Here is a 12500-nt window from a genome sequence, read left to right on the forward strand (position 1 = left end):
AAAATCTCTGGCCACGGGTAATGTTACTTTGCTTGGAAACAGGTGAGGGTTGGTGACACGAAGGCCATTCGGTCGTAGAAAATCTGCCTCAACACATACCATTTGGTCGATGCAAACATGGGAAACTGATCATTAAATAATGGATGGATGGAAATATGCCTAAATACATAAATTCAGTAACTTCCACCTTCCACCCCATATTTATAATGTTGCATGACACGCACGCATACAGTATGAATGGATGTGTATTATATATATAAATCGAGAGGAACCCCTCTGTGATAGCTAGAGCGAGTAGAAATAGTACTCAAATCTCCCGTACTGTCTTATATATGTATGGACCAATGAGGGTCATCCCTTCATCCTATCTGGATCTGTGAGAAATAGCAGACAAATCCCCCATAAACCAAACTGTATTGTTTGAAATAAGACGTTAGAAAATGCCGACAAGGCAGTCACTGATGGAATGCTTTTGATATGTCTACGGAGTGTTCAAATACTACAACCACAACTGCTACTACTGCTACTACAATGACCACAACAAACCAGTAATGGAGTCTCGGGGTGGTTTTTAAACTTGGTAGAAATCGTTGTTAAATATTACACAATTGAAGCCATATCGAAAGGGCAAGTCGGAAAAATAATCTGTAAAAAAGAAAGTGAAGGGATAGTCACGGTTGAAACGACGTCTTTGACCACGGGTCCGTTTGAATGGGGCTGACTCCGGTTAAACTCTTTTCTTTATTAACCATATAGGTTTAAATGGAGAGAGGACGAAAACAAGGACAGGCTGACAGAGAAGGGGTCGGGGATCGAATGGAGTTGACAGTATGAACGTTTAAAAATTACAAAATCGAATATTGACAAAGAAACGAATCGAATTTTTCAAAAATGAAGCGGAGGACGTGGGTGACCCCACAAACCACGTTCTCGCACTGAAGAATTTACTTTTTTTCCATTTCTGTTCTTGCTTAAACAGGTTCTTTCACTCTCAACACACTTGCCACAGACTTCCTTCTTTTCCGAAACACACCGTGCGACAGGCATTTCTTCTCCAGCCTTTTTTTCTTTTCATATGGAAAAGGAAAAAGTTAACCAACCCAAGGCTGGAGATAAAAATGCCTGTTGCGATCCCTTTCACTCTAGTCTTCCACACTATCTCTTTGGCGATAGCTACTATCGACGAGAGAAAACAAGCCTGCTCTTCCCTGTTCAGGAAGGGCGGCGGAACGATCTTAATTATAGCTTCGGTCGACAGTTGTACTCTTCTTAGATGTGGCAGCAGATGTTCGACATAAGCTGAGAGTTCCGAAATCTTCGGACATTGTACAATTGCATGCAGAACAGTTTCACTGTCCTCCTTGGACAAGTCGCCGTAGATGCAGAACCATACCTAAAAAGCTTATCCCTTTAAACAGGTAAAGCACCTGCCAGGCCAGGGACTTCTGTTTGAATAGGGCTGGCTCCGGTTAAACTACAGCAGCAGTAATAACATCAACAGCTGCAACAACAGCAATAATAATAGTAGCAGCATGAGAGAGGAGGGGGAGGAGAAAGAGAGTGGCAAGCGAAAGAAGGAATGGCAGTGAGAGGCAGTAAAATAAGTAATAGTAAGGGTAACAGGAAAAGCGATAATAAAATTAGAGAGAGAGAGAGAGAAAAGAGAGGCAAATTGGCTAAGTTAGGAAGGAGGGGGAAGAGACCAGAGAAAGAGAGAGAGGCTAAGGTAGGAAGTAGGAGAGAAGCCAGAGTATTAGAGAAAAAGAAGGGATAAAAAGCAACAAGAGATTGACAGAGAGAAGAAAAGAGTGAAGAGGTCAGCGTTAGAAAGGCAGCGGGAGACTGGCTTAGCTGGAGAAAAGGAAAGAGAGCAACTATGAAGGGAGAAAAAGAGTGAGAGAGAGCAGCGAGGAAGAGAGAAAAAGAGTGAGAGAGCAGTGAGGAAGAGAGAAAAAGAGTGAGAGAGCAGTGAGGAAGAGAGAAAAAGAGTGAGAGAGCAGTGAGGAAGAGAGAAAAAGAGTGAGAGAGAAAAAGAGCGAGTGAGCAGCGAGGCAAGCTGGCTAACGTGAAAGAAAACAATACTGACGGTTTACAAAACATGCAAGATATTTGGGTGTCTTCGATGTTCAAGAGTCTCGGTCTACAGAATAAATTGGAACACGTTGGACTTGTTGGCTGGTCTGAGGCAGGTATGTTGTTTTTATGTAGATTGAATAATTGATACATCAGTCAATCAACTGAACAATTTATCTGTCTGTTTGGATGTTTATCTATCTCCCAGCCTACCTACCTGTGTATCTGTCTGTCTACCTGTCTATTTCTCTATCTGTCAGTCTATGTACCTCTCTGTCTGTCTGTCTGTCTATCTATCTATCTATCTATCTATCTATCTATCTATCTATCTATCTATCTATCTATCTATCTATCTATCTCTATCTGTCTATCTATCTATCTATCTATCTATCTATCTATCTATCTATCTCTATCTGTCTATCTATCTATCTATCTATCTATCTATCTAACTATCTATCTATCTATCTGTCTGTCTGTCTGCCTGTCTGTCTGTCTGTCTGCTTATCTGTTTACTTATCTGATTATCTAAGATTTATAGTTACTAGCTTTAAATCTGTTTGCCTAACTATCATGTTATACAAGCACACACCGCACACGCACTCTCTCTTTTCTATGTGTGTGTGTGTGTGTGTGTGTGAGTGAGTGTGTATGTGTACACTCATATCCATCCTTCCTTGGGTTCTGCCACTTCTGATGGAGTAAGTGTGCTCTGGCATATAGCATATCTTGAGCATTCTAAAACTTGTGGAGCCCAACCTTCCCCTTGTGCAGATTGACCTCAGCAGAATGAAATACGCTGATGGTTTTCTGCAAGTTTTGAAATCAGATTGCAGACAACCACAAACAACAAATACTGCACTGCATTTTATCTAATGTTCTCACTCTGTAAACTTGCCCCTTCTGTATGCACGCGTTTCATGTGTGTCTGTGTGTGTGTGCATGTACACAAACACATGTACATGGGTAGTAATGGTAGGTGCAATATACCAAATATTTCCGTTTGCTATCATCAGCTTCCAGTTTTGATCATCATTATGATATATATGACATGCTCCTTTCAGTTTCCATCTACCAATCTGCTCATGAGGCTTTGATCAGCCCAGGGTTATAGTGGAGGATACTTGCCCAAGGTGACATGCAGTGGGACTGAACCTGGAACTATGTGGTTGGGAAACATACTACTTAGCTACACAACCACCCCTGCACATAGATGTGTGTGTATATATATATATATATATATATTACTCTTTTACTTGTTTCAGTCATTTGACTGCGGCCATGTTGGAGCACCGCCTTTAGTCGAGCAAATCGACCCCGGGACTTATTCTTTGTAAGCCCAGTACTTATTCTATCGGACTCTTTTTGCCGAACCGCTAAGTGACGGGGACGTAAACACACCAGCATCGGTTGTCAAGCAATGCTAGGGGGACAAACACAGACACACACACATACACACACATATATATATACGACAGGCTTCTTTCAGTTTCCGTCTACCAAATCCACTCACAAGGCATTGGTCGGCCTGAGGCTATAGCATAAGACACTTGCCCAAGATGCCACGCAGTGGGACTGAACCCGGAACCATGTGGTTGGTTAGCAAGCTACTTACCACACAGCCACTCCTGTGTCTATATCTCACAGTATCGATCAGAACGTCAGATGCTGTTTTACACTGCTGGTCACAATGCACTTCCAATTTTGTTTTGATTGAACCATTCTTTTCCACCTTGACTCAAATTGCTTGACTAAAATGTCTTCCCATCATTGTGGAGGCCTTCCAATTGACCTTTTCCAATCTGTTGAATACTACTTCCAATCTCACAGGTCTCTCTGTTATGAACCATGAAACATGTCTGGCCCAGCAGAACTTGGATTTTTGTCACTCTGCGATCACATTATTCACTGCACTCTGTTCTCAAATTATTTCATTTTGAATATGTTCTTGTAACGATATACCTTGATGTCATTAGCCCTTTGTGTTGTAGCCAATCAATGTTCCATCCTCGTCATAGTTGCCCATGTCTCACTTGCATATAAGAGCACACGCATGGCGGTGCTATTAAACAGTATGACAAACTCTTTTCATCATCATCATTATCACCATTTAACATCCATTGTCCCTGCTGGTATGGGTTGAACGGTTTTGCTTTCGCTAATCATGACATTGAAATTATTGTAATTTTGTATTTTCATAAGATTTTAGTACGTTTTTGTATGAAAGTTTGTGAATAAATCAAACTTTCATGCAAAAGCATGGATTAAAATTGTCTTAAGAAAATACAAAATTACAATAATTTCAATGTCATGATTAGCGAAAGCAAAACCGGTCGACAACCACAATACTCTTTCATTTAAAATATATTAAAACTATGTTAACTGTGTGTATTTTCCTTTTATTTTTATATATATATATTTTGCATTACAACTCACCAAGTGGGAATAATCGAAATTCTCTTCCTCCCTTTTCTTATTATACATATATATCATCATCATTGTTTAATGTCCGTTTTCCATGCTGGCATGGGGGTTGGATGGTTTGATTGAAGACTAGCAAGCCAGTAGGCTGCACCAGGCTCCAGTCTGACCTGGCAAGGTTTCTACAGCTGGATGCCCTTCCTAATACCAACCACTCTGAGAGTGGGTGCTTTTTACATGCCACTGACATGGGAGCCAGTCAGAGACTCTGGTATGCAAGCCAAATGAGAGGCAGTCCTATATCAACACAGCCTACTCCTTCCACCCTCCTATTATGCTCAAGAACCTTGTGAAGGTTGTCAACAACAAGATCTCAACAAGATCTCTACTACAAGGAGGCACTGGTGTCCAGTGGGTTTAAGAACCATGTCCCCTACATGCCAGACCCTAGCACCCACAAAAGGAAGCACCACTGAAACATCATTTGGTTTGCCCCACCCTTCGCATTCAACATCAAACTTGTGTGAGAAGAATACTCCTCAGATTAGTAGACAAACACACAGATACAGATGTTTGGTCAATAGGCACAACCTAATGGTTTCCTTTAGTTGTGCATCCAATATGAAAAGTATATTAGCTAACACCCATAAAATGTAGGAAGAAGCTGGTTGCTCTTGCAGGGTGTACAATGACTGTCTAGTGAGAGGCTAATGCAAGGTCAAGGGAGTCATCTATTAGTTAGTGGGAAACCTAAATTTTCTATAGGTTCACCTGTTTATAGCATCACTGAAACCAATATCTTGCTCAGGATTACTCAACTGAAGTTGGTGCTTGAAATCTTCAGCAAGATCATTTCTGAACTTATTCTACAGTTCAAAAGGATTATTTACTTCACAATTTTTGAGAATGATAGCAGAAAGACCTCTTAAACTCTTTGGTGTTTTTGATATTGAAGCTTCTTCCAGTGTTGCTTCCCGTTGCTGATAATTTGCAAGCAAACCTAACTTCAAACATGCTTCTCGATATGTTCTGCAAATCTTACCATCTTGCAAACTTCCCTCTGCATCCGGATCTCATGTCTCACTATCATGGAGTATAGCTGTTCATATGCATTTGCAATTTACCTTTCACTCTGAGAGAGAATCCTTTTTTTGTCAACAGAGGTAGTAGTTCTCTGAACTTCCTCCATGCTATTTGTATTTTAGAAACAATACTTTCAGAGCATCCACCCCTGTTGCTAATTTCGTCACCTAGGCAACAGAAACACTCTACTACCTCAAGAGAGCCAGCTGGACATTTGAGAGAGTCTGAATCTCGTGCTCTTAGTGTTTATTGTTCCTGCACATCTGCTGCACACAAAGGTGAACTTATCTGTTAATCTACCTGTATCTCTTACACATCCATGGCTTATATTGGGTGCAACGAATGGAATTACTTCCCACTCCTTTCTTACAAACTGAGCAGGGCCATTTGTCTGAGAGAGATAAATTCTTATCTACTTTCTTGCTAACAACAGCTTTGGTCTTAGCTAGATTAACTTTAAGGCCCTTTGATTCCAGATTTTGCTTCCATACCTGGAATTTCTTCTCCAATTCTGCTACAGATTCTGCAATAAGAATGAGGTCACCAGTGTATAGAAGTTCCCTGGGCATCCAGTTTTGAATTCCACTGTTATGGCCTAGAGGACTATAATGAATAGGAATGGATTAAGAACTGATCCCTGCTGAACCCCTACCTGTATGCTAAATTCATCACTGTATTCATGGCCAACTCTCACCTCACTGACAGCATTTCTGTACATGGCACCCCTCTATTCCTAGCATCCTTAGAGACTACTATATAACAGAGCACGGGACACTGTCAAAAGCTTTCTCCAGGTCAATGAAAGTGGCTTACTTTTGGCCAAATCATTTTCCTGCAGCTGTCTCACTAGCAAGACGGTATTTGTGGTATTCTTCCCACATATAAAACCAAACTGCATCTCATCTAATTCAAAGTATAATCACTAGCATTCCATTTCTGACCATGTCATCTTTGTGATATTTTCAATTTCATTATCTAATGTAACCTTTTAAAGGGTAGGATAGTAAGGGTGTGATTTGAAGGGAATTTTGCTATTATTTCTGTCAGACCTAACTACTATACTCTTTACTCTTTTACTCTTTTACTTGTTTCAGTCATTTGACTGCGGCCATGCTGGAGCACCACCTTTTAGTACTTATTCTATCAGTCTCTTTTTGCCGAACTGCTAAGTGACGGGGACGTAAACACACCAGCATCGGTTGTCAAGCAATGCTAGGGGAACAAACACAGACACACAAACACACACACATATATATATACATATATACGACAGGCTTCTTTCAGTTTCAGTCTACCAAATCCACTCACAAGGCATTGGTCGGCCCGGGGCTATAGCAGAAGACACTTGCCCAAGATGCCACGCAGTGGGACTGAACCCGCAACCGTGTGGTTGGTTAGCAAGCTACTTACCACACAGCCACTCCTGCGCCTATGTTGCAATTTCCCTCATTAGTTCATATGTACATACATACATGCATGTACAAACACACACGCACACACACATACACAAAAATGTATACACATACACATCAAAATAATAGTCACAGTTGTATATAACAAGTAATGGAAAGGACAACAAAATCCAAGATTTTTCAGCATCAAAATCATTAGGACTCAGGGTTAAAGCTTGACTGATGAAGTGACTTTATCCATGTCTGCTTTTTGTTCTTTCTGTTAATATAAATATATGTGTGTGTATATGTAATGTTTATGTAATATATATATATATATATATATATATATATATATTTGTATCCTTGTGGTACCAGTGCCGGTGGCACGTAAGAAAACCATCCGAACAGGACCGTAGCCAGTACTGCATTGACTGGCCTCCATGCCTTGGGCATGTAACAAACACCATATCCGATCGTAGCCGTTCGCCAGCCTCGTCTGGCACCTGTGTCGGTGGCACATAAGAAAAACACCGAAAACACATATCCGATCGTAGCCGTTCGCCAGCCTCGTCTGGCACCTGTGTCGGTGGCACATAAGAAAAACACCGAAAACACCATATCCGATCGTAGCCGTTCGCCAGCCTCGTCTGGCACCTGTGTCGGTGGCACATAAGAAAAACACCGAAAACACCATATCCGATCGTAGCCGTTCGCCAGCCTCGTCTGGCACCTGTGTCGGTGGCACATAAGAAAAACACCGAAAACACCATATCCGATCGTAGCCGTTCGCCAGCCTCGTCTGGCACCTGTGTCAGTGGCACATAAAATCACCTACTACACTCTCGGAGTGGTTGGCGTTAGGAAGGGCATCCAGCTGTAGAAACACTGCCAGATCTGACTGGCCTGGTGCAGCCTTCGGGCTTGCCAGACCCCAGTTGAACCATCCAACCCATGCTACCATGGAAAGCGGACGTTAAACGATGATGATGATGATGATATATATATATATATATATATAAGGAGAGAGAAAGAAGGAGCATAAAATGTCAGGAAATATGCGAAGTGAATATATATATTTAACCACTTGATATCTGTAGGATTATGGCTGTTTCACAGCCTTCATTGTTATAAGAATAATTTCAGTGTATTCTTTTATTTTTTACTTGTTTCAGTCAATTAGACTGTGGCCATGCCGGAGAACCATCTTAAAGGGTTTTAGTCAAAGTAATTGACCCTAAGACTTATTCTACCAGTTTCTTTTTCAAAACAGCTAAGTTATGGGAATGTAAACACATCAACATTGGTTGTGAAGCGATAGTGGAGTGGGGGGACACAAACAAAGGCACAAACCTACACACACATAAACATTCACCACGTCTAGCACCTGCAGACTTCCATCACTTCCCCAAGAAGAAAAGGCAACTCAAAAGTCATCATTTTAATACCATTGTTGAGATCCACAGTGAATCACAGAAGGTCCTCGACTCTTATACAAAATGACTTCCAGGCCAAGTTCCAAAAGTGGCAGGAGTGCTGGGACCAGTGTGTTGCTGTACAAGGTGACTATTTCAAAGAAGATTATATTAAACTTAAGTAAATAAGTTTCTTTTTGTTATTAAACATAACTAGTGCTGGAACTTTTTGATACCACCTCACACCAACTTCTTTATCATTTACATTTATACTTTAATGACAATATCAATCTAATTTTATCAGTTATTCCACACATTGTGTATATAAAGGATAATTTTATCCTATCTTTGTGGTACCAGTGCCGGTGGCACACAAGAGAAAGCCATCCGAAAGTGGCCGTAGCCAGTACCGCATCGACTGGCCTCCGTTCTGTGGGCACATGACAAACACCATCCGATCGTGGCCGTTCGCCAGCCTCATCTAGCACCTGTGTCGGTGGCACATAAAAACACCATCCGAAGACCCGGCAAGACTAGTCAGGCCATAACCCATGGCCCCTACCTGGGACGTAGTCAGTCCACCTGTGCATACCTTCCTTCTTGTGACACTTGTGAAGACCTGTTGAGGCAAGTGAAAATCAAAATCAAATCAAAACAAATCAAAATAGATGAACATCAATGGAATCTGTATCTTTGTGGTACCAGTGCCGGTGGCACACACTTTGTGGTACCAGTGCCGGTGGCACACATGAGAACCATCCGAACGTGGCCGTAGCCAGTTCCGCATCGACGGCCTCCGTGCTGTGGGCACGTAACAAACACCATCCGATCATGGCCGTTCGCCAGCCTCATCTGGCACCTGTGTCGGTGGCACATAAAAACACCTTCCGAAGACCGGCAAGACTAGTCAGTCCACCTGTGCATACCTTCCTTCTTGTGACACTTGTGAAGACCGGTTGAGGCAAGTGAAAATCAAATCAAATCAAATCAAAATAGACAAAATAGATGAACATCAATGGAATTTGTATCTTGTGGTACCAGTGCCTGTGGCACACAAGAAATCCATCAGTGCCGTAGTCAGTGCGGTGGGCACATGACAAACACCATCCGATCGTGGCCGTTCGCCAGCCTCATCTAGCACCTGTGTCGGTGGCACATAAAAACACCATCCGAAGACCCGGCAAGACTAGTCAGGCCATAACCCATGGCCCCTACCTGGGACGTAGTCAGTCCACCTGTGCATACCTTCCTTCTTGTGACACTTGTGAAGACCTGTTGAGGCAAGTGAAAATCAAATCAAAACAAATCAAAATAGATGAACATCAATGGAATTTGTATCTTTGTGGTACCAGTGCCGGTGGCACGTGGCACATAAGAAAACCATCCGAACGTGGCCGTAGCCAGTACCGCATCGACTGGCCTCCGTGCTGTGGGCACGTAACAAGCACCATCCGATCGTGGCCGTTTGCCAGCCTCATCTGGCACCTGTGTCGGTGGCACATAAAAACACCATCCGAGCGTGGCCGTCTGCCAGCCTCGTCTGGCACCTGTGTCGGTGGCACATAAAAACACCATCCGAGCGTGGCCGTCTGCCAGCCTCGTCTGGCACCTGTGTCGGTGGCACATAAAAAACACCATCCGAGCGTGGCCGTCTGCCAGCCTCGTCTGGCACCTGTGTCGGTGGCACATAAAAAACACCATCCGAGCGTGGCCGTTTGCCAGCCTCGTCTGGCACCTGTGTCGGTGGCACATAAAATCACCCACTACACTCTCGGAGTGGTTGGCGTTAGGAAGGGCATCCAGCTGTAGAAACACTGCCAGATCTGACTGGACTGGTGCAGCTTTCGGGCTCCCCAGACCCCAGTTGAACCGTCCAACCCATGCTAGCATGGAAAGCGGACGTTAAATGATGATGATGATGATGATGATGATGTATACAAAAAGTTGAAGCATTGGTGTAACCATGATGTTCTAGTGATCTGAAGAGCCAGCCTTCTATATCTGCATTGATTTGTAAATGTAAAATTATACCATACAATGTATAGCATGTATATTGGTGCAGGTATATAAAATAATTTATTATACACCCATGTTATTATTACATGTTCAAGGCTGCAAAATGACTGTAATTCTATAGATACCAAGTGGTAAATATATATATATACATATATATATATATATAGCTATATATATATATATATATATATATATATATATATATATATAATATATATATATATATATATTTATACAAATATATAATAATATTAGGGAGTATAACTCCAAACTTACAGGGAAAAATTCAATTTAGTTTTAAATCAAATTTCACAATATAAATATAAAAAATATAAATTACAGATAAAACCACTATTATGCAATTCAAACAATGATAAACATAAACCAAAATATAAATAACAAATAAAATATATTTTTATAAAACATATAACTAGATCACAAAAGTATAAAAATGAATAATCAATATACAATAAGTAAAAAAACTATGTACGTTTTATGGCTATAATTAAATTCGAATTACAATTAAATTTAATTGAAATGAATCCAATTTAAAATTATAGTCAATCTTCAGGTTAAAAATAATAGTTAAATAAATAAGCAAAAAGAGTTAAACAATAATTATTAAAAAAATAAATAAAATAATAGTATTTCTTAAAGAAGAAACTCCATTAACTAAATTTGAAACTTAAAACATTAAGATCAGTTTCCTACAATATTATGTTAAATAGTTAAGGTAAAAAAAATAGAGTAAATAGATAGAAATATGTATTTATCTGTGTATATATAATTTGGCTTAAAAAAACATTAATAAACTATGGAATATCTTTAACCTAGTTATACTCTTATATTTAATTACCAAATTATTTAACAAAACAATCACTATTAATATTTTTAGATTTAAGTTTGCATATAATAATTATAAAATAATAAATGCATAAAAATAAGTATCTAAATTATAATCAACAAATATAGTAATTAAAAATCTTATTTTTTTCTATCAATAAACATATAAACATATAACCAAAAATAAATTAGTCCATTATTAATTACATAAATATTATTGATATCTTTAGAAAATATTTATGAAATACAAATTAAGAATTGAAAAATTCCAAATTAAAAACGTATACCCTATCTTTATAAAATACTTATTATTACTATTATTAAAAACAGTTTTACGATCTAGATCGCAGAGTGACTAACTAATATCTTAAAATTTACGTTCAGATATAATAATTATAAACTAATAATAATTAAATAAATGTACATATCTAAATTATCATTAACAAATAAAAAAAAATATATAAATTCATATTTATCAATCAATAGTTATATTGAGTACAATAATATTTCTTAAATAAAAAAGTTTACTTATCTCTCAGAAAGCGTATAATCAACTAATATATATTCACCTCTCATACCTCCTAACTTTATATGGTCTATATATTCCTCATGAAATAACTTTATAGATTGGATTTCCTGGATTTCAGATACACAGAACACTGCATTATACTCCTCTGTATTGGATTGCTATGAGGTATGGTAGCCGGGTCCACTGGAGGAGCTTACTGTGATTGCCATAGGATTCTAGGAATCCATATATTGCATTACAAATATATATATTTATATAATAATATATATTATATATATATATATATATAATATATATATGAGGTGTTATCAAAAGGTTCCCTGACTAGGTATGATTAATAAAAAATAACTTATCTAAATTTTAGCATCATCTCCTTCAAGATACTCAACTTATGCGCAGCAATACACTGGTCCTAGCATTCCTGCCACTTTTGGAATCCAGTCTGGAAGTCATTTTCCATAAGCAAATCAAGGATATTCTACGATTCACTTTGGATCTCAACAACCATATTAAAACAGCAACCTTTGAGCTGCCTTTTGATCTTGGGGAAGAGATGGAAGTCTGCAGGTGCTAAATCTGGTGAATAGGACAGGTGTGGAAGTGATACCATATTAGTTTTGGTGAGAAACTCACGAGTGAGGAGAGTTCGGTGAAGAAATCAACTCTTCGTGCTCCACAGGTTCAGCTGCTTTTTCCGAATGTCCTCCCTCGAACACTTCAAGACATCTCAGT

General features: G+C 39.5%; 1 protein-coding gene across 5 annotated transcripts in view; it reads left to right on the forward strand.

The window, feature by feature from the left end:
- Window positions 1-1688: 1688 nt before the first annotated feature.
- Window positions 1689-12500, forward strand: part of LOC115226594 (histone-lysine N-methyltransferase, H3 lysine-79 specific) — a 138506-nt gene continuing 127694 nt past the window's right edge. The window contains exons 1-2 of one of the 5 annotated variants that reach the window (XM_036515201.1): window positions 1689-1957; window positions 2035-2189. In XM_036515201.1, the coding sequence (XP_036371094.1) occupies window positions 2099-2189 (91 nt within the window). In that variant the 5' untranslated portion in view covers window positions 1689-1957; window positions 2035-2098. The other 4 variants (XM_036515202.1, XM_036515203.1, XM_036515204.1 and 1 more) reach the window with 4 other exon arrangements.

The sequence above is a fragment of the Octopus sinensis genome, linkage group LG30 (assembly GCF_006345805.1).
Source record: "Octopus sinensis linkage group LG30, ASM634580v1, whole genome shotgun sequence".
Lineage (NCBI taxonomy): Eukaryota > Metazoa > Mollusca > Cephalopoda > Octopoda > Octopodidae > Octopus > Octopus sinensis.